The sequence below is a fragment of the Sabethes cyaneus genome, chromosome 3 (assembly GCF_943734655.1).
Source record: "Sabethes cyaneus chromosome 3, idSabCyanKW18_F2, whole genome shotgun sequence".
Classification (NCBI taxonomy): Eukaryota; Metazoa; Arthropoda; class Insecta; order Diptera; family Culicidae; genus Sabethes; species Sabethes cyaneus.
In genome coordinates this window covers 35301919-35325929 of record NC_071355.1, presented here as the reverse complement: position 1 = coordinate 35325929, position 24011 = coordinate 35301919, and the positions used below count along the sequence as shown (strand labels likewise).

The 24011-nt window shown below is 38.8% G+C and overlaps 1 protein-coding gene across 7 annotated transcripts in view; it reads left to right on the top strand.

The window, feature by feature from the left end:
* The window catches only part of LOC128741210 (A disintegrin and metalloproteinase with thrombospondin motifs 1), a 540214-nt gene that overhangs the window by 480433 nt on the left and 35770 nt on the right, over positions 1-24011 (top strand). For all 7 annotated transcript variants that reach the window (XR_008412203.1, XM_053836850.1, XM_053836847.1 and 4 more), the window contains one exon: positions 14569-14721. Coding sequence is in view for 6 of the 7 variants with exons in the window: in XM_053836850.1 (XP_053692825.1) it covers positions 14569-14721 (153 nt within the window). In the remaining variant the exon portion in view is untranslated. The remainder of the gene's footprint in view (positions 1-14568; positions 14722-24011) is intronic.

The following is a 24011-nucleotide window of genomic DNA, read 5'->3' as shown; positions in this document are numbered from 1 at the left end:
CAGCGCCTTCATCGCCGAGGTTTTGCCATCCAATCAGAGTCAGATTCGTCCGTAAAACTAATGATATAACTAGGAAAGGAATTTGCTGAGTTGTTGTCGCGCAAAGCCAATAAAACCTTTTCAGTCTTTTTTTATCGAAGCACTTCAACTACTTGTTCCAGGTCAGCCAAACATGGAACTTGAAGGTTACAACAATACATCAAACGCAATCTTAGATGAAATGGAGTGATTCGAACTCGTATCGGTTTCTAAATCGTAAAAGATGGACTTACAGTTTACATTTTTTACTGTACTGCTGAAAAAATACTACAATGATGTAATTTTTGTTTTATAAACATGCTTTACTTAATACTGATATTTGATTAGCAATAAATGGAAATACTATACCGAAAGAGTATATCAAACCTGATTTAATCCACCTAGTGGTGAAAGGAACCTTTGTTATACCGTCTTACTTGCAATTTGAGATAGAAATCGACACGTTTGGTTTACATGAAATTTTTGGAAATTGAATAAGTTTACAAAATTTGAAACAAATAGAAGCACTTATAAATTTTGATAGTTTCTTTTCTCATGAAATTGCTGAGTAAGTTGTTACTAATGAGGGTAAGTGCAAGTAAAAGTAAGTTGTAAGATGAAATATTATTGTTTAACATATACATTGCGTAGTAAAGGTCTAGTTAAAAGGTTTTTGAACTATGCATAATTTCCTGTAACGCCATTCTATTTGATTCACAACAATAAAGTTCTCTTGAATAAATTTCATCAATTTTTATAAACCTTCGGTTACTCACGTTGTTGTATTTTGTACACCATATGTAGGTTTTTGAATGCCATATTGTTATATAGTTACAAATCGTATATTACGTATATACTAACGTATATTCTTCAATAAACTTGTTATGAGCAAAATGTCAGAATTATTCAATGCATTATTACTTTAAATTGTTAGGAAAATAGATTAGCATAAACCGACATCACAGAAACGAAGCAAGTAGCATGTGAGGTGTACCGCAATTGGCCCCAACTGGAAATTTCTTTCGTTTCTTCATATGGAAAAATGGTGTCTGTGTGCAGCAAAACTACCAGCAAATGTAAAATGTTTAAAATGTATCCGTCTGTTGGTAGTCGAGTAATTCGGGGTCAAAATCAGGGTATTTTTTATAATCAAAGTTCTACAGTTCGTAAACAAGGAAACATAGAGGTATACTATGTTCAGCAAAGTTGTGTATTTTTATTATTTATACAACTTTGTAATACATGAAAAAGTCATACAACAATTACAAAAAGAGTTAAAATAGAAAAACTGATTTTTCAAATTCATATACAATAAATAAGATCTCTTCGTTGAAGAGATAGAAGGTTACTGTCTTCAGCAAAATTTCTTGTACTAATATGCTCTAAAACTTTGCAGAACACATCAATGTGTTATATGGAAACTGAAGGAAAATAATTTTTTTATTTCACTTTTAGGGGGATTAATCAAAATTCAAATTCTACCAGACGATAGAGCTTTCAATTTCAAGTAACTCTTCCAAAGGTTCGATAAACTTAAAACCAAGTTTTCCTAGTAAAAACTCTAGTGCGCACGTTTTCTTTGGTTTTGGGCTATTGTGCGCGCGAGTAACTGTGTTATAAAAGTTGGCGCGAGTGTTCGAGGGTTAATATCTTTTGACCGGTAAAACCAATTCTTATGAAATTTTGCATATATATTCGTAGTGTGAAAACCTCTCGTTTGATATTAAAATAATTGAAATTAGGTTATTTTTCTTGGTTAAAATCATAAATTATTGTTAATTTTGGTGTAGTGTATTGAATTACTCATAACTTTCAAATTAAACATCCAATCAAAAAACCATTCAATAGTGATCTATCCGGCTATATTACCTGCCAAATGAAACTAATAGCACGTAAATCAGTTTGGCCATCTCTGAGAAACAGGCGATCATTTGAACCTTGTCAAAACTGGTTTTTTAAGCATAACTTTTAAACCACTTGTTTGTTTTCAATAAAAATCGGCGTGAAGTTTAGCAATAGTAAGAGCTTTCATTTGGTACTAAGATCGATGAAATCGGTTATGTGGTTCCGGAGAAAATCGTGTCACGTAATTTTCACATTTTTGCTTATAACTTTTAAACTAAAAGTCAGACCTCGAAACCATTTAATAGTGATATACTAGGTAAAAATACCTTTCAAATACAAGTTATAGCAGACGAATCGGTTCAGCCATCTCCGAGAAATAGGCGATTGAAAATTGAAGCGCACACACATACACACATACATAATCAAACCATCTAACATCAGAGGCGATTCCGATATCTATTTTGACAGTTGATTTTGAACCATTATCAGCATGTATCAGCCTGATGAGTTTTGTTTTAAAACCATGATCAAGCATAATCCGCCACAGCTCATTTCGTTCAACTGAACCGCCTTGAAGTCTACAAACAGACGGTGAGTCTGCAAGTTGAACTCCCGAAATTTATCGAAGATCTGTCACAAGGTGACCATTTGGTCCGTCGTGAACCTATAAATCGACACGAAGCCGTTTTTAAGTTTTTGAACCTCCCAGTTGTTAATGGCCACCCTATTCCCCCCTTCAAAAATCCAGCCACTTGTATATCTGTTATCGTTCTAAATGGAAGAGAGACCGTCTCTCTATTTTGTTAACCTCCCTGCGCTGATTCTTTTATGCCAAAAGACTTGTGTTTGACAAACGACGTTTGATGAAGAACCGTCCAGACGTTCCGGAGTTATGGCCGAACATACATTCATACTGACGTTGCTCGTCCCCCTCCTGTTGGCTCCTTCCCAGTCAGCTCCCCCTGCGGTCACATAGCTAATTATGCATCGGTTTCCTCAATGAAAATCGCTAAGCCGGAAACGAAACAAATGTTTTTTTACCATATATTCCTTTTCAGTGGAACCCTACTCTTTTGTCAAAGTCATTTGCACAACTGCAATCGGTTTAAGTGCAAGAGAAACGTAATTCATTTTGCTTATTTAGAAGTCTCCTCCCCCCCTTGTAAGGGTTGTCAACTTCCCAGTGTTGATTCCCTAATGTCAAGAAACATCTGTACCAAGTTTGATGAACAATTGTTATGAACTGTTATGAACCCCCAACCCCCCCCCCCCTCTCTTTTTTCAATATTTTTTTGAAACGATAGTTCTACAATTGATGAAGGGACGGTAAGGGAAAGTAATGAAGAAGGATTTTTTGGGAATGGAGGGGAAAGAGTGGAAAGAAAGGGGTGGGGGGGTAATAGGTAGCAACGCTTAACTAGTTGTCGTTGTGGCTCCTACCTTTTGTCCAATGCTGGAAGGTGCATGGGTCGAACCAAGCTATAATCTGAGATGATAACCGCATTCGAACCCACAACAACCGCCAGGGTATGTGGCTCGCTGGTACCCGTGTACCTATGAACCACAGAGGCGCTGGACAAAAGGAGTCTCCACATAAGGGGGGTTGTAATAATGTAGTGACATGGGTTGGGCTATTTTTAGACACAAATCCTCCTACACCTACTGTAGAAACCACCGACCGAGAAGTTTAATCTAACTTTGTGGTTACTGGCGGGACGACGACACTATACAGGCCCTTGCGTGTGAACGCTGTTCGTCTGCCAGCGTGTTAGTCGCGGTTCTCAGCGCGGAGTTTCGGGGGAAGTCCCCGTTCCTGTGAAAATTTGACCAAACCTCGTGATTTTAGTCATGACCTTGAACTCCCTTGAATTTTCCTTACCGTCCCTTCATCAATTGTAGAACCATCGTTTCAAAAAAATATTAATATGACACATTCCGCCGTGACGTTACAACGTTTTGACTCTTCTTTGCACAGTATTTGTGCTTCAGCTGGAAAAATCGTTGAGAAACCCCCAAATATTATTATATATTTGGAAAGAGCATAAAATTTCCTATTAAACGTGTACAAATTAATAGCATTTGCTTTACCTAAATTGTTTTGGAAAGCAAATATGTAACGTGACGTTACAACGCGCCAGAAATTCGTCTGTTGGTTCTTCTGTTCAAAAACATGAAAATTCTGCTCTCTTTCAAATTTTATCTAAAAACTTTCTTCTATGATTTGATAAGAGATGAATACTGAACAACTTGCCATGTACAGAATTCCGATAATCAGTGAAGTTAATTTTTAACGAGCTTTTACTTTTCGTGACGTTACAACGCTCTGTTTTACACAGAGAGGGTCGTAGCTCCGTTGTAACGTCACGAAAAATCTGTTCAGTTCATATTCGTTAATTATCGCTGTTGCTGCCTTCTGTATATAACAGATAATCCAAAGACGTGTTGTTAGTATGTCTTTCACCATTTTGACTACGTAATTTTGGGGTTGTTCACAAATTACGTCGCGCAGTGGGAGTAATTCTAAGAAAGTGAGACATAAGTACAGTTCCCCCACAATTATGGACCATTTAAGCAGAAGTGTGATTTTAAAACAATCAATTGTAGCGCATACTATTGTTTAAAAACAGTTTATAAAAGTTTTTAGTTACAAAAATATGTAATCTTTCAGTTGATTCAGTTATTAAACCCATTAAGTGCAAGTTTTCTACGAAAATTAAGCTTATATTATGACTGATCAAATACACAATTATGGATCACTTTTGGAAGCGGTCACAATTATGAAAAAATTTGCATCATATTATGGATCAAAATAAAAATACACTTTTTTCAGCGAATTCACTCAATTAACTTTATTCAATTCATGTAATAACATAAAAATAGCATGTTTCAAATCGTATGAAAGACCTTGTGTGGCTTTTCTTCTGTCTCTAGATGCATGCCGAGCTTCTTCGAAGACACCTACCGATCAGTCTTTGGGAATGCTTTTCGCAATTTCACGACTGATTTTTTGTTCTGGAAAAAGAATCTTAGGTTCACCAGCTGCGTTGGCTCCGAAAAGACTAGCGAAGTTTTCTTTTTTCCAAATTGTTATTAACGATGTAGGTACGTACAGTGGATCTCGGAAAAGTTAATCGATGCAAGAGTTTAATTTAATCGCTGCTATGATGCTACTCTGTATGAAACAGTGGAAAAGCGACAATAAACCGAAAAAATAAAAAATAAACATAGAAGGAAATCGCGCGTATGTGACCGAATGCTCGAAAAACCAGTAAATTTAAACTCTCTATAAAGTTAAGGTAAAAATTAACGTTTTAGATTGTTGCATGAAAGCTAACAATTGCTTAACATTTGCGATGAACCGTTGTATATGTACCATCATAGCGTCTTACTGCCTAACATAGCTTTCCTGTCCTGCGTAATTCAGAAACAGCTTTTTCCAAAAACTCAGCTCTGTGCAGCTTTCGATTCTGCTCAAAAAATGGTTGTAATAGGTGCTAAACTGTTTGAATTTATAAAAATTACATTGGAATCAAAGTGATCCATAATTGTGAAAAATTACCTTGTTTTGGTCCCTATTATGGATCACTTTGAAAATTACTTATTTTTACAGGAAAACCATTGGCAACCATCAATATTTCGCTGAATCGTATAGAACTTAGCTTAATCTTTATGTACGAGACATTTTTTGCTCGAAAATTGGTGATTTTGTCACATAGCAACCTTATGAATGAGGAACGTACTGCTTATGCTGATTGAAAAAACATTTTGATAAATTCTCGATAACAACTTTGTACGCTCATTGAAAAAGCATCAATGTCGGGATTTAAAGGATGTTTTATGTGTTAAAAGTTAGTTAATATGGTATATTTTGTTGCAAAAATCCTTCATACCTTCAAACAGTTTGTTTAACTGAGTTATTTAACTTTAAACACAAAAGTGATCCATAATTGTGGGTGATCCATAATTGTGGAGGGAGTGTAATATCATCGAAACCTTAAGACATAGCATAATAGTTGCTTCTAGAAAGTTTCTTCATTTAAAATGCACTTTCCAGTGGTAAATAAATATTCGGACATTAGGGTGTCCTCAAGCAGATACAAATAATATTTTCTTTATTTTAAGTCAGAAATGATTGCTGTCAACAAAAAACTTGTAGCAAAACTAATTTTAAGAAACTTTGTTGAATACTGAAGATTTCTATTTCTTACATGAAAAGAGTTATAGAGAAAAACTCTTAGGGACACCCTTAAAAATAGTTTTTTTTTGTCTAGCGCTTTAATAACGCTTCGTATGCCTTGCAAATGTTCTAAGAAATTGGTGATCTAATTAAATTGCCCATTTTTGTCGGAAATAGTAGAGCTCTATCTTTTTCCCTTTAGAAGCTATCACTTTTTTTTTACATGTACTCTTCAAGGGGGTGTATCTCGGGGAAGAGCAGCTAAACTCACTTGTTTTTTGTGAGTCAATTTATGCTGTATTCCACCATGTACAACTTAGGGTAGAACACTGTGGAAAATCTAAAAAAAGTTATTATGAAGGCAACCGTAGGTGAACATGTAGAAATAAAAGGGATAGCTCCTAAAGGAAAAAAGATAGATCTCTACTATTTTCGATGAAAATGTGTAATTTAATTCGATTACCAATTTCTTAGAACATCTAAAAGGCGTACGAAGTGTTATTAAAGAGAGAGATCGAAAAAAAACTATTTTTAAGGGTGTCCCTAAGAGTTTGGCTCTATAACTTCTTTCATGTAAGAAATAGAAACCTTCAGTAATCAACGAAATTTCTTGAAATTAGTTTTTCTACAAATTTTCTGTAGACAGCAATCATTTCTGACTTGAAAAAGAGAAAATAATTTTTGTATCTGCTTAGGGACATCCTAATGTCCAAATGTTTTTTCATCACTAGAAAGTGCTTTTTAAATGAAGAAACTTTCCTGAAGCAACTATTATGCAACTATTACCTTAAGACATAGGTTTTGATGCTATTACTTATGTCGCACTTGTTTTGAATCCGTTCGGCTGCCCGCCGTGACGTTACAACGTAAGCTTCAATCAGTTGTAACTTAGGTTCTACTTAACTTATCTTCATTCTTTAGGCACCGTTTTAAACGTATTTTTGAGTACAAAGAGAATACGGATTATTAGATTGTTTGAATTTGTACTTTTCTGCGAAAGCGAAAAAGTAGGGTATTGTCGTTATCGTCGGGCCACTGTTATGGTCGGGCCATCACGATTTTACAGTTTTAGTAACTCATGATATCTATGATACAACCATTGTAAAATTTCTTACTGTGATAGCTAACTTTCCACAATATTGTGAGTTTCAATCACGTATTCAAAACACCCGTACTGAATTCAGTGACTAAATCTTACAAAAAAAGTTTTCCAGGTGCAATGAACTTTTCTTCAAGAAATGGTTCATGAAATGCAATTATCGAGGTAAATTTTGAAAATGTATGAAGTGTGTTGTGCTGCACACGAAGACTATAGAAAAATCCCCTCCAGTAAGGTGTTTGGGAAGGCTAAGGTGAAATACTAGAAAAGCGCTATTTGTAAAGGTCGGGCCACTTGAGTAGTCATGGTTGGGCCACCATAATTTCAAGCACAGAAACGTAATAATCGCTAGAGAATGTCAGTCACGTAAAATGTGATGAAATAAAGCACAATTAATACGACAAGAACCTAGATTTTTGTTGTTTTTTCCATTGTAGTTGTACACTTCGGAAAAGGCGATTGTAGCAATACTGATTTCACAAGATCGCCAAAATTTCGCAAAAATGCTATTAAAACTAGGGTATTTGTACCTATATGAACCGTTGTTCACGGAATTCATTCTTTTCATGTCTCTACATAGAATTTCAATACGTATGTCTTAGATTTTCTGCGGTGGCCCAACCTGTACAATATGGCCTGACTATGACAACATTTTTTGTCTTCACGAAAATGCCTATAACTTTTTTGTTTTTCAAGCAATCAGTTCAAAACTTTCCGGAAATATACCTTATTCTTAGACCTTTGTAACGATATATTTAGATTTCCAAAATTCCTTTTGAAACGAAAGTTATGGGCGACTTCCAAAACGTGGCCCAACCACGACGACACTCCCCTACACCTTTTTCGTGACGTTACAACGCAAAAAAATGGCCCTATTTAATCCACTTGAAATACAAAATAACTGCAAAATTACATCCAAACTATTTTTGGAATGGATACAGCATATATTCCTCTGTAAGTTGGTCGAAAACAAGTGATATTATTAAATGTTTTAGCGCATTGTAGCAACATTTTTAAAAATATCACGAAAAATCATTTATTTCTTGTAAATTTCATTTATTTTCGATGTACGTTTTATATAACTTTCGAAAATGCTAGAATGTCAATTATGGCAGTTTTTAAAGGTTCAAATATTGCCCAATCATGGAAAAATATTCAACTATGCTAAAAGCAACTTTTATAAAATGTCTGATTGGCCCGCGGAATGTGTCATATGCCTGACCGCATTTCAAGGTCATGATTAAAATCACGAGGTTTGGTCAAATTGTATTTCAGTTATTCATTATTGAAACCAAGATCTTTTCTTACACAAATGTAACATTTTCTTCATACTTTTAAGATAAAATACGGATCAAATTATTAGGGAAATCTTGAACTTTTCCTGTAATATGTCTCGTTTGGCGGCGCACACTTTCTTCGTCCATTGTTTTGGCTCTTATTCCACCAGGTCTTCATCTGATTGATGTCTTTGACAACTTTTCCCTTTACCTTGAGTCTCCTCTTCAGGATTGCCCACAGTATTTCTCAATAGGGCGGAGCTGGGGGCAATTGGGTGGATTAAGGTCTTTCGGAACAAACTGGAAACCCCTTTCTCAACGATTGCAACCATTCTTGAATGACTTTGCTGTAACGACAGCTTGCCAAATCTGACCAAAACATCACGGGATGGTGGTGGGATCGAATGAACGGCAAAATTCGTTTTTGGTGCCACTCTTTCTGGTACAGTTCCGACGTCATTGTCTTATTCGTAACGAAAACTTTCGTTTTTCTGCCACAGCTGCAAATGCCCTGCCAAATCATAAATTTTCGTGCTAATTTGTTGGCAAAAGCAAATTTAGATTTGCTCCCCCCGAGCCGTTGCCAAGTAAAATTTTTGACTTGGCATTTGACCGAAGTCAGCCTTGACATAGGTTTCATCGTCCATCAGAAGACACCCGTCGAACTTCGTTAGCACCCGGTCGTATAGCTTTCGAGCACGGATTTTGACCACACTATTCTGTTTTATGGTTCGGTTTGGCTGTTTGCTAGCTCGATACGACTTGATTCCTTCCCGGAGTCGAATTTTCTGGCCAAATCACGGTCTGACAGATTGGGATTCCTCTTGGTGGTCTTCAAAATCTTAGCACGCAATTTTCGATCGACAGTTCCACTCCAATGATTATCTTGAGGCTTCCGAATCGTCGTCAATGTTTCCTTATACCGTTTGATAATGCACCTTACGGTATACCTGGAAAATTTCAGCTGTTTAGCTAGCCTAGATGCAGACCACAATAGATTTTCCAAATAACTGTAGGATAGGATTTTTAAGGAAGGCTTCGTTCCAGTTCCGGTTCGGTAAAAAATCAGACTAACATTTTGTTTCGATCGGAACAAAACACAGCTAGTTTAAATTAAAAATAAATCATCATTGTAGATTTTCAACTTTGGCAAATGAGTGAACATGTGCAAATATATCACCTCTGTTTTCTAACTCCTATCTCTACCTCCACGAGGTGCCGGCTGGGGTACGGTAGCCAAAGTTGCGCACCTGGTGGTACGCATCTTTGGTTGTCGTATGCAGACAGAGAAGGTGGAACACTCGCCGTGTGGTTTCCGGCTACCTAATCGTGCAGTTCGGCGCAGGATTTTCGGAGGGCGCGGCTGCGGGGTGTGAGCACACCGGGAGAGAGTTATTTTCTCAGCTGGCTTAGCACAGAGAGAGAGAGAAAGAGACTCTTAATCGGTCTGTTTTACACAATCTGCACTTACGCCCTTTGGCGGTTGGTGCCGAATTGTACGTTTGGGCAAAAATTGAGCCACGGGACCTGATCCTGCCGGGAGTCGGCAAATCAGGTGCCCCTAAGTCAAGGTCTATCTCCGTGCCGATGACTGAATGGCTGGAGGGGTGAAAACATGCCAGTCGCGAACGGAGTGCTTTGGGCATCTTGCCCCTACTGTGCCATGCGGGGCTCTGGTACGGTCGATCTTTGTTGTCCCTTGCGTTTCGTGGGAACAGCATAGTAGTCCTGCCCAATTTCCCTTATGGGTTTTACGCCAAGTGCGTTCTGGCCAACTTAATTGGCTTCGCTTACAATTTGCTGTCTGATCTGTGTTGGAGATTGTTTGTGCATATACTCCGCTAGTCAAATAGTTAGAGTCGCACAAATAAATCTTCAACACAAACGGGCAACAAATTTGTATTTATGCGAAAAACTTTTTAATGGCTCTGTCACCATCGCATTGGTCCAGGAGCCATATTTTCGCAAGGGGTACTTTCATTCGACGGATATTGGAAACCAGAACTTTGCTGTTTTCAGCAAAACTGGTATGACAAATCCTCGTTTGATGCCCAGGGCATGCATATTGTTGCATAGGTCAATTAGTGCATGCCTTATCTCTGAGTTGACTACTCGAGATATTTGTGCAGTCACAGTAGAACTCGTCGTGGATGATGTCCATAGGCGCTATGTCTACTGTTCTGCATACTTACCACACGATGAACCGTCTCCCAGCGACGATTTCAGAAATGTGGTGAGATACTGCCAATCTAGTGGGCTTCCGCTCATTGTAGGCAGTGATGCCAATGCCCATCACATCATTTGGGGCAGCTCGGATATCAATCTGAGAGGCTCTGATTTGATGGAATATTTGAGTGGTACCAACCTTGGAATACTCAACATTGGCAATTGTCCAACTTTCATACGAGCTGGTAGAGAGGAAGTGTTAGATATAACACTCTGCTCTAACAGGATCAGTCATGAGTTGGCACAATGGCATGTTTCAAATGAGACACCAATATCTGATCATTGCTTTATATATTTTGATCATTTGGGTGTCTCCTTGAACGCTGCAACATTTCGCAATCCGAGATTTTCTGACTGGGAACTCTTTGAGGAGGAACTGGCGACGAAATTTCAAGGATTCGAACCAACGATTGAGTCATCGATCGACTTGGATGTGGCTGTAGATGTCACAACATCTTTTATTGCGGAAGCTTTTGAAGTAGCTTGCCCACTAAAAACTATTAAAACGACTAGAGGAACACCATGGTGGAACTCTCATCTCGCGGAACTAAAGAAACGATGCAGGAGAGCCTGGAATAGACGTCGGAGGGATGGCGTGGAGCCTTTCAAGCAGGCCCGGAAAGCCTATGCAAAGGCTTTACGATCTTCAGCACGCACGAGCTGGCACAGGTTCTGTAGCAACGTTTCCAGTTTCGGCGAGGCAAGTCGACTTAATAAAATACTGTCAAAATCGAAAGATTATCAGGTTAATAACATTCGAAGTTCGAACGGTGAATACTGTTCGAATGACAATGAAATCCTGGAATGTCTCTTTTATAGTCACTTTCCGGGCTGTGTGGAACCTGAAGTTCGAAACGATCCAGAAATCGTTTTAGGTGGCTTAGACTCATGGGCTTTTGCTCGGAGACTTGTCACAACTGAAGCGATTGAGTGGGCCGTGAACAGCTTCTCTCCATACAAATCTCCTGGAACAGATGGAATATACCCTATTCTACTGCAAAAAGGATTCAAGTACTTCAAACACATTCTGAGAAGGATGTTTGTGTGTAGTATTGCTATTGGGTACATCCCAACTCAATGGCGTGAAATAACCATTAAGTTTATTCCTAAAGGTGGACGCGCGACATACGAGCAAGCCAAAAGTTTTAGACCAATCAGTCTAACGTCTTTCTTGCTCAAATCACTTGAGCGGATTGTTGATCACCACATCCGCGAAACAAGCTTAGTAGAAGTTCCTCTTCATTCAGCACAACATGCTTATCAAAGTGGCAAATCTACAACCACTTTATTACATGATGTGGTGGATAAAATTGAGGTTGCTTTTTCACAAAAGGAATCTTGCTTAGGAACTTTTTTGGATATTGAAGGCGCATTTGATAACGTATCTTTCGCTTCCATTTTGGAGGCTGCTCGTTATCATAATGTGCCTTCAATAATCATAAAGTGGATAGAACAAATGCTTAGTAACCGATTGCTTTTTTCGTCCTTACGGCAAGCAAGCATTTGGAAGCAAAGTGTTTGTGGATGTCCACAAGGTGGCGTTCTCTCGCCTCTTTTATGGAACCTTGTGGCGGACGGCCTATTGAGGAAACTCAATGGTCTAGGCTATCCGTCATATGGTTTTGCGGATGACTATCTCATCCTAGTAGTTGGAAAGTGCATAAGCACATTATTTGACTTAATGCAGCAGGCACTACGTGTCGTAGAAACGTGGTGCCGAGAAACTGCACTTTCGGTAAATCCGAGCAAAACATCTATCGTCTTATTTTCAAGACGTAGAAATACCAATGGAGCTCGCGCTCTGCGCTTTTACGATTCGGATGTTGATGTTGTGAACGAAGTGAAGTACGTGGGGTTGATTCTCAACTCCAAGCTTGACTGGTCCACAAATATTGATTTCCGAATTAAAAAAGCGTGCATGGCCTTTGGGCAATGTAGACGAGCAATTGGCAACTCTTGGGGGCTTAAACCCAAATACATACACTGGTTATACACGGTCGTTGTCAGACCAATACTGGCGTATGGTTGTCTTGTATGGTGGCAGAGAGGGGAAGTTGTGACTGTCCAGACAAAGCTAAACCATCTTCAAAGGATGTGTTTAATGGCAATGTCTGGTGCATTTACTACAACTCCTACTGCCGCCCTAGAAGCTATTTTCAATATTAAACCTCTACACTTCCACCTGAAGCAAGAGGCACTAATATGTGCTTATCGACTACACGCGATTGGCCTTTGGCAGTCTGTGGACGGTTTCACTGGTCATACTCGACTGTGGTCGCAAATTGTTGCTGAGGACAAGTTTGCCCTTGCTCCTAGCGATGTAACGCTCATGCGTACTTTCCCGTATAGGACTTTCTCAAGTGACTTTCCTCCTAGAGAGGATTGGATGTCAGGCTACATGGAAAGGAAAATTTCCGACTATGTGGTCTGTTATACCGATGGTTCCTTGTACGAAGGTCGCGCGGGTGCTGGTGTTTACTGCCGTGAGCTGGAATTGGAGGAATCCTATTCGTTGGGTAGTTACTGCACCGTTTTTCAAGCTGAAATCTTTGCAATTATGTGCGGAGCTCAGTTTGCACTTCAGAAAGAACTGATAGGCAAGATTATCTACTTCTGTTCTGACAGTCAAGCCGCTATAAAAGCCCTTTGTGCGGCTAATTCTAAATCTAAAACAGTCATCGCCTGCCACACCCAATTAGAAGAACTAAGCATTCTAAATGCCGTTCATCTGGTTTGGGTTCCTGGCCATTCTGGTATAACCGGAAATGAATGGGCTGATGAACTAGCAAGATCTGGAGCAGAAAAGTCGGTTTTCGGACCGGAACCTGCTTTACCAATTGCGGCATGTTGGATAAAACAAAAGATTCGATCTTGGTTTTCATCTGAACATGTACGTTATTGGGAAAATCTTGAAACTTGTCGTCAAACGAAAAGTTTCATTGTTAAGCCTTGTGAGAAGGTTGCGAAATTTCTTTTGCAACACTCAAAGGTAAATTGCAGTATTCTTGTCAGATCACTGACTGGTCACTGCAGACTAAATTATCATATGGCTACGATTCAGCGAGCTGAATCGTTTCATTGTAATTTATGTGAATCCGACTACGGTACACCATATCACGTAATTTGCAACTGTCCTGCAGTAGCACAATTGCGTCATAGGATCTTTGGATCCTACGTCTTAAATGAATCGGATTTTAGGAAACTAAAATTACGAGACATTTTGATGTTCCTTACCGAAAGCGGTATTGAGCTATAAGCTCTTATTTATCATGAGTATACCCCCCAGGGGGTGTACTTTTGATAAGTTAACTACCAAGGATTGCAGTATCCCCTCGGGGGTACAAAAATCTCTCGGTATATATATGTTTGTGTTTGTCCAAATTCCTCATCCACCCCTTCCTATTTCTCCTGTTTTCCTTCCCGTCCTCATCAGGTAAATGATGACACGGGCAAGATGGGCAAGGCACAAATCTTCCACATGATTGTGAGGAACGTGCTGCTCGAGCCAAAGATGCTGATACCTGATAGATGCAGACCACAATAGATTTTCCAAATAACTGTAGGATAGGATTTTTAAGGAAGGCTTCGTTCCAGTTCCGGTTCGGTAAAAAATCAGACTCTAACATTTTGTTTCGATCGGAACAAAACACAGCTAGTTTAAATTAAAAATAAATCATCATTGTAGATTTTCAACTTTGCATAAAGCACTGCATTGCTTTGCCTTAGGAGAAATTCAAAATTTTACACTAATAGCCTGAAAATTTCCAAGCTGAAACAGCATGTTTGGATACAAAGAATAGCTATGTATTTTTTTGACGGATCAAAAGGGTCGATTTACGATACCTGGGAAGCAGTTTAGATGTATATTTATATTTTTACTACCGTATTCGAATAACTTCTAAATTTTATCATCATTTATTCCACAGACTCAGCATGCCTCACGATGACGATGTACGGTGTGGTCCATTTCGAGGAGAAAGCAGCACCAAGCAGAACATCATGTCCCGAATGTTGGACCAAAACACCCATCCCTGGTCGTGGTCCAACTGCTCACGACATTTCGTCACCGAGTACCTCGAGTGAGTAATACTTCGATTAAGACTCTAATAATATTACATTGCAAAATTTAATCCTCTGCTCGTCCAAACGAGCTCAAATTAAATAAACCTTCTTCCGGAATCGGCATGATACATTTTAACTAACAATTTAAACCACATTACCGAGGTCAAACCGATTGTACGTGATTAATGCGCAAGCCCAAGCAGTTCCCCGGGGGAGGCGTGGAATTATTAACGTCTCCGTTGTTTGCGCTCCCCGCGGGGTGTTCAACTACAAAGCCCGAAGCGACTTACCAACCATCGCGGGGCGTAACTATTTATCGTGCGTATTAATTTTCCTCATACAATGGGCACGTATCTCCTATGTGCCGCACTCGGCACTAACCAGTAACCGAAAAAAAACAAACCGCATGATCAGATGTTGATAAATTATGATATCGAAATAATCCATCAAAGCGCGGGCAGCAAATCTAGGCAAATGCGCGCGCGCACGCAACAGCGCCTAATGATCGAGCCAGCATCAGCAGCCAGATAGATTTGTGTGTCGAATCATCATCAGCATCAGCATCATCATCATCATCCTCAGACCATGAATGTGATTTCGTGGGCTGCGCAAGAGGGCACAGCTGCCAATTATTGATTGGAGATAATTAATGAAATTATTTTTCGGCAAATTTGCACCAACAGCTCGGCTGGCTACAGAAGCCGCTGCTGCATTCGCCACCCAGAGGGTAGCGAAAATTTATCATTCTGGGTCTGACCCCGGAGATATACTTTCTTCCGTCGATTTGATATGATATTTTAATGTAATTACGGAAACTTTTCGGTACTGATGTGGTCACCACCGGGGAAAGCACTACTCTTTCCGAAGTGTGTCAACAAGGCAAACGACGGTCCATTTTTTCGGTGTCCAATACCTATCGGATTACATTGTACGATAATACATCTTATCGTCGGGTTCCTTTGTGCGGCAATAATTTAGGCAAGTGCCGTGCCGTGCCGGCCATACGGCCAGCAGTATGTTGACATATGAAACCGTAAGAGTAAGGCAACTTTCAATTCAACCGACCGACGACACAGCGTGATTTTGTCGGCGTGACATACAGCCGATTGATGATTGCCAGATGCATCTTGCTCGCCGGTGATCTGATCGGTGGCAGTGTCTGATGGATGGCGCGGTGGTCCTGTCCTTCGCCCCGAAGACATTACTCTGTGTGTTATATGTAGAGGAATTGCGGCGGCTCACGCTTTATTCGGTAGTTTGCAACGTGAAAAGGTCGCTGCCACACGCAATACGGTCGTACACGGAGGAAGGATTGTCTCCTGCAGCGCAATGAATAATTTCATCCAAAACCATCATCCTGGTACATCGGACGGCTTCCTTTTATACTATCTGAGTATCTGATGATGAGGTTGTTTATGTTCCAGACATAACGGGATTCAACGAGAAATGGTAAAAGACGTGATTTTTTCCCTACGGGAAAAATACCAAGTTGTGGCGAATTATATAAAAAAAAATATTGCTCTCGAGTAGTTCTCGAATACCAAAAAGAAAAATTCTCTGCAACGCCTCGCTGGTTAAAGTGTTGCATCCCATCAGTTCACAATCTGTCGAACGACAGCAAACGCAAATAAACAGATATTTCATGAATGGCACAAAATTTACACCTTCCAGCCACAACACGTCCCGTTTGTCGTAACGACAGGCAGTGTGTGATGCGGTGCGGTTTGTGAAAAAGAAATTCAAATAGGTTCCACCCGCCCATACCGAGGCGCCCGCACCTGGTGAAGACTGCACCCCGTTACCATCCTATGAATGGAAGCGTGAAATCCGTGCCATTACCGCACCACCACCGTACAGCACCGTAGTTGCTGCCACAAGCGAAGTCCAATATTTTAACACCCCGAAACCGATAAATAAAGCATGAGCCATCTCCCGCCGCCGTCGGGAGTGTCAATTGCCGTTTCGGCTATTGTAGGTCACTAAAATACAAATTACGCCATTTCGGTTGACGAGCCGTGCCGTGCCTGCCCTGGGAAAAAAGAGGTTGTAAAAATCATTGAAAAATTTACGACAACAGATTGTGTAAATGATAACTTAGACCGGGCAGTCAGCGGAACCCCTGCGTGTCCTGTGGTCAGCTCCTTCCGCACCACGAGAATCGCGGTTCAAGTCACGATCGGTCCGTTTGGTGATCGTAAAAGCAAACGTGCATGGCAAACTGGCCCACTGACTCTCTGGCCAACGACAACAACAACAGCAACGGGGTTGGGACATTTAGGTTTACAATGTGGAGGTGAGCATAAATATTCATTGTCTAGGTCGAGTTTTAGCTGCTCCTACTGTTGCTGCTACTGTCGTTCTGCTTCGAGGAAAGTCATAAAATTTTCGAGAATGTTTGTTTGTGTTTTTGTTTGCGTCTGGATCTGTAATGACACGACAAATATGGTGATCAATATTCAACTTGTATTTTGAGCGGCACTTACCTCGCTAGGTACCTACTGCTACTGATCAAATTCAAACTTGCGGCAGCATGGATGAGATGCACCATTAAGCAAGCATTTCACGTTCAACTAGCTGCTGTTTTATGATGATTTATTTTCATTAATCTCAATGCCAAGTCAAATTAGACTACTGAAATATGTTTGTTGTTGTTCAACAAATAATGAGTGTTAGTTTTAGAACACAGATTTGTGCAGAAGCGAAAAACAATAAACGTTTTTTTATGTTTGTTCTTTGAAAATAAAAACTCCAATGTTCAATATCTTATAATGCAGGATTAGGAATTTGAGAATAATGAGCGAATCGAGCTAGTTGGGATGCAACTAATATAAAAAAAATGTTGAACGAGTACAGCATGTCTTTGTAATTTGACTTCTAAAAGTCCGAAAAAGTCAAATCAGAAAATAATCCCAAAATAAACTAAAACGGCCAAGAAACGCCTCCGAAGGCTAAAAAAGGAAAGAATATCAAAATTAGCTGAATATAGTTTGTTATACATATAATAGTAGTCTTTCTACTAGTAGTAGTAGGATTAGTAGTAGTCTAGTAGTAGTCTAGTAGTAGTAGTAGTAGTAGTGGTAGTCTTTTAGTAGTAGTAGGATTAATGAAGCTGCGTGTTTTTTATCTTAACCTGTTAATTACGATAGTTTTTTACAATCGACAGTTTTTTAGCGATAGTTTTTTACAATCGACGGAAGAGCGAAATAAGGCGCTATATCCTTGGCCAATTGCAGCCTGGCTTCTGGTCTAAATACCATTAGTTCATCCCTGAGGGTCCGGAGTATCACTTAACCTTTATTAGCAAAGATACTCCCAACGATTGTAAATAAATCATTATCTATGTATACGGGAAGCGTTTGGTACGGGAGGTCCACGCTTTCTTCCTTCCCTTGATTTCAAGGAGTTTAATGGAATTAGATATTTTTTCTGGTTCCACTTGATTCCTTGGAATTCTCTCTGCGGTACATGCTGCGTAGTTGGCCTGGCCGTTGACAAGAAAAATGATTGATTCAAGTAATCGTCATTTTCCAGGATGCCTTCAAGAATTGGCTGCGTTAGTGTGAGATTAGATTAGATTAGATTAGATTAGATAGTTTTTTACAATCGACGGAGGGGAGGTCAAAGAAAGTAATGAAACAAAGGTGTTGATAATATTCAAACAAAACGGTACAAGGCTTGAAGGGGAAAGAGCGGAAAATTAGGTAAGGGAGGGTTATTGAAGTATCACTTGAGAAGTTGTGCAGCGTTCCTTTTTACCCAAGCGGAAGGATTCGAAGCCACTTCTCCTTCCAGGTTCTGTAGATTGCCGGTATTGTTGAACCTCCCAAGCAACAATTTGGGTTTTATTTCATTCTTGAAAACCGCAATATTGTGACTATTTTTCTTGTTAAAGTACGGAAAAACAGAAAATATTTTCGTTTCTATTTCTTAGCACATTTTGACTGCCTAATATGATTTCTGTAGAGCAAAAGCACTTCAAAATCCTTTATTACTGTCAAGCGAATAAGATCGTACTTTATAGCAAAGTAGCTGGAACCCCAATCCTATTTGCGTCAATTAGCTTTAAAGTTTTTATGCGATAATTAAAACTTAAAAAATGTTAAACAATATGTTAAACTCTTACGCCTTCAGAAAACACAACAAAAACGTGATGAAAAGAGGACGAAAATAGAAAATTTTAAGGGAAAACAAATAGAGGACAAAAAGACGACGAAAATGCAATGAAAAATAACGAAAAAGTGGTGAAAGAATTGCGAAAATACAATGGAAAGTTGAGAAAACGACAACAAAAATATGACAACAAAAATACGACGAAAGGACGATAAAAAGACATCAAAACAGCGACAAAAAAGAACAAACAAAAACAGAAAAAAGCCGCAAAGAAAAGACACAACATTCTTGAATAGAGTTAAAAAAATACGGATGAATGATGGCAAAAACACCATGGAAAGACGACAAAAACACCACAGAGATGTCACAATGATGAAGAAAAAGATGAAAACATACTAAAGAAGCGACAAAATATATAAAAAAAGGCAATAAAAACCTCGAAAATACTAAATAGATAAAGAAAAGGCAATAAACAAACGAAAAGGGCAACAACAGCCAAACAGAGACTAGAAATGCCGAAACAAACCATCACATGACAACAAAAAATGCTATCAAGAACATTCAAATCAATAGTAAATCAAAACGAATCGCTGAAAAGAGAAAAGGACGATATAAAGATGCCAGATAGCTAGATGTTACACAGAACGAAAAACGACTAACAGTCGTTGAAAGACAACAACAAAACAACAAGAAGTTCTCTTCCGTGATTTTCCATAGCTCTTTTCGGTCGATGGTATCATATGCAGCTTTGAAGTCAACGAACAAACTGTGCATGGGAACTTTCTATTTAAGGCCTTTTTGGAGAATCTGCGGCAATAGAAATTTTTGATCCGTTGTTGATCGCCTGAAGCTGTTCGCAATTTATGATAGTCGACAGAAACATTGTTATTTAAGTGCTTGATGACCTCCTTATCCTTGGAGCTGGTACCTTTTCCACGTTACTTCTTTCGAAAACATGATTAAAACGTCAATTTAAATCTTAGACTAGAAACATTTTAATTTGTTTGAAATATCCCATTAACCCCTCTAAGGTCTACATCATTTTTGGCACCACAAAATTCACTAAAATGACCGTAACTTTTTTATCTTTCAATATTTTTTCGCCAAATTTGGGAGTTTTCCCGTGTCCCATGTCACGGTCCCCCAAGGAGCTCGGCAATAACTCCGGGGCCATATAACATATGGCCATTATTTGTAGATATTATGAAAATAGAAAATATTTTCGGGAAAACTACCAAATTTGGCGAAATAATATTGAAAGATAAAAAAGTTTTGTGGTGCCAAAAATGATGTAGACCTTAGGACCTTAAAATGATGTAGAAATTAGGAGATCTGTAGTTTTCCTGGTCCATCCGATAACGGTACTGAAGTCTGGAGCATATCTCGGTATTTAATAACAAAGTTATCTGCCTTATGTTCATGATTCTAGTACGATTTGACAAAAGAAGTTAAGTTACGTTTTAGTTTGCCAAAAAAAGCACGATGTAAAGATGTAAACGTCTGTAAAGTTCTCAATACTTGACCCTTCTTTATCGGCAGACTTCGCAGCCGGTAACTAGAATACAGGACAATTACGGGGCTAGTGCAACGATTCTACTGACTCTATAGCAGTACCTCCCAGCCGAGATTCGAACATACGACGACTGGCTTGTTAGGCCAGCATCGTACCCCGAAGCTAACTGGGAGGTCAAATTTCAGCGGTCAAGTTTGCCCAAATTTCAGCGTATGGTTTACTCGACTGTTGGGCAAAAGTTCACGCCAATTTTTACTTTGCATCGAGTGACTGACTCCTGCGGGGTAGGGAAATTTTCCGTCAGTTTGAGTCCCCTTGTGCACAAGCCTAAATTGCTGCCATTAAAAATCGCCCAACATCCCCACATTCCTTCTCTCACATGCATATAATCTGCTACTTGATTCACACTGAATAAAGTCCTCTTTTCGACAATGATCATGTAAAACAATTTTATTTTTCAATGGTTTGGTCGTATCAAGCGATTTCATTCGTCTATAGTTTTACCGATCCATATCCTTTCATCTAACTATGGTTGCACCGAACCATGTACTTCATGAACAATGATCATACCAAACCATTTAATTCATCTATGGTCATCCCGAACAATATACTTCATTCAAAAATGATCGTTCCGAATCATTTAGTTCATCTATGGTAATACCGAACCATGCCCATACAATAATGATCGTACCGGATTATTTAATTCAGATACGCTCGTACCGAACCATTTAAAACATCTATGGTCGTACAGAACCATATACTTCATCAAAAATGATCGTTCCGAATCATTTTCCGAAACTTATTTTTGTATCAGCCACCGAGCCAACGACAAACATTCTGGTTCGATGCCTTGCGTACGTTGCACAGTGGGACAGATTCAAAAGAAGACGGACATCGATATTTGCGATGAAACTGTCAAAGATATCAACTTACTGTCTTCTGCAATGTTTCTTCGATTTATAAGAACTTTATAATAGTATTGTAAAATTTGGGATTAAGGGGATACCACAACAGATAGAAAAAATAACTTTTTGGTTTCAAGCTTGCCGCCTTCGATTGGTGAGAAACATTTGTAGGTAATATTGTTTTAAGCAACTTCACTGAAGAAAGAAAGTGGCTATCTCTTAAGGGAAAAAAGTTACGGAGCGAAACTTGCGGGTACCCCCTTAATATTGGTATTTTTCACATAGCTCTTTTATTTCAACTCTTCTAAACATGAAATGTTCTTATTTTTTTGAAACGATGGTTCTACAATTGATGAAGGGACGGTAGGGGAAAGAAATGAAAATTTTTTGGTGAAGGGGGGGGAAGAGCGGAAAGGAAGGGGGGGGGGTATTGGTAGCTATGCTTGACAAGTAGTCATTTTGACTCCTACCTTTTGTCCAATGCTGGAAGGTGCATGAGTCGAACCAAGCTGTAATCTGAGATTTCAACCGGATTCGAACCCACAACACCCGCCAGGGCATGTGGTTCGCTGGTACTTGTACCTTTGAACCATAGAAGCGCTGGACAAAAGGAGATTCCAAGATCAAGACTAAAAACTTAAGATTAGTCTATTACATAGGAACGGGGCCTTCCCTCGAAAACCCGCGCCGAGAAACGCGGCTAACACACGCTGACAGACGAACAACGTCACGTGCAGTACCTTGCAAGTCGTAAGGGCCGGCATAGTGTCGTCGTCCTGAAAGTAAATAGTAGTTAGATTAAAACTTCTCGCTCGGTGGGGATCTGCAATTGATGCAGGAAGCGGCACAATATGTGTCGATAACCCAACCAAACGCGTCGCTATTCTTGAGAAGTGGATTTTGCGGTCTCCTTTTGTCCAGCGCCTCTATGGTTCAAAGGTACAAGTACCAGCGAACCACATGCCCTGGCGGGTGTTGTGGGTTCGAATCCGGTTATAATCTCAGATTACAGCTTGGTTCGACTCATGCACCTTCCAGCATTGGACAAAAGGTAGGAGTCAAAATGACTACTTGTCAAGCATAGCTACCAATACCCCCTCCCCCTTTCTTTCCACTCTTCCCCCCCCCCTTCACCAAAAAATTTTCATTTCTTTCCCCTACCGTCCCTTCATCAATTGTAGAACCATCGTTTCAAAAAAATATTAATATATGTATGACCTTATTCCAAGGTCAAGACTAAAAACTTAAGATTAGTCTATGAAATGTTCTGCAAAGTTGTAGACAATACTAATTTGCATATTTTTGTAAAATATGTGGAAACTCTACAATTGCTGGTTTTCAAGTTGTTTAAATTTTTTGCTTTTTTCATTGCAAGCTTTAAGGGAATGTTTCTTGGGTAGTAGCAGAATGTAGCAGCTGACTTATAATGTTTTTGCAACATCCACTCTTTATGTATAAGAGCATGTATAAATGACAATGGGATCTCATGGGCCAAATGAGTAAACTGCATTTAAGTTTTTCAGTTTTGAAGATTTAACCCTCCAACGAGAAAGACCGCCTGCTGACCTAGATCCTTAGAGCAACTTATGAAATTTGTTTTGAACGAACAATATAAAAAGTTTGTTTACAATAGACTTCTTGACATTTTGGAAACAAGATTACAACATTCTGACCATGCGTTCGAGAGTTATCATCTTTCAAAACCAAGAATTCATGAGAATTGTAAAAAGATTATTCCGTCATTTTTACTTTTAGAGACAAGATCATTTAGAACAAATTAATCGACCTCATCATTTTTGTGAGTTGTTCATATGCTTTATTTAAATTTTGTAATACATTTGATTTTTAAAAAATATTTAGATATACTGCTGGAGACATGGGAATCAGTGTTGCCACATGTACAGATTTATCTGGAAAAGTACAGATTTTTTCCAATTTTTTGGTACAGATTCTGTACGGTACAGATTACAGATTTTTGCCAAAAAGTACAGATAGGTCCAGATTTTTCTGAGTGTCAAAAACTCATACTTTTTTCTCAGTGCTGTTTCATGAAATCAATAGAGAAACAATTCTTAGTATGAATGAAATTAATCTAAAAACCTGATTTAATCCACCTAGTGGTGAAAGGAACCTTTGTTATACGATCTTACTTGCTATTTGAAATAGAAATCGACACGTTTGGCTTACATGAAATTTTTGGAAATTGAATAAGTTTACAAAATTTGAACCAAATAGAAGCACTTATAAATTTTGATAGTTCCTTTTCTCATGAAATTGCTGAGTAAGTTGTTACTAACGAGGGTAAGTCCAAGTAAAAGTAAGTTGTAAGATGAAATATTATTCTTTAACATATGCATTGCGTAGTAAAGGTCTAGTTTATAAGTTTTTGAACTATGCATAATTTCCTGTAATGCCATTCTATTTGATTCACAACAATAAAATTTTCTTGAATAAATTTCATCAATTTTTATTAACTTTCGGTTACTCACGCTGTTGCATTTTGTACAACATGTGTAGGTTTTTGAATGCCATATTGTTATAAAGTTACAAATCGTATATTACGTATATTCTAACGTATATTCTTCAGTAAACTTGTTATGAGCAAAATGTCAGAATTATTCAATGCATTAATACTTTAAATTGTCTGGAAACAAGATTAGCGTAAACCGACATCACAGAAACGAAGCAAGTAGCATGTGAGGTGTACCGCAATTGACCCCAACTGGAATTTTCTCTCGTTTCTTCATATGGAAAAATGGTGTCTGTATGCAGCAAAACT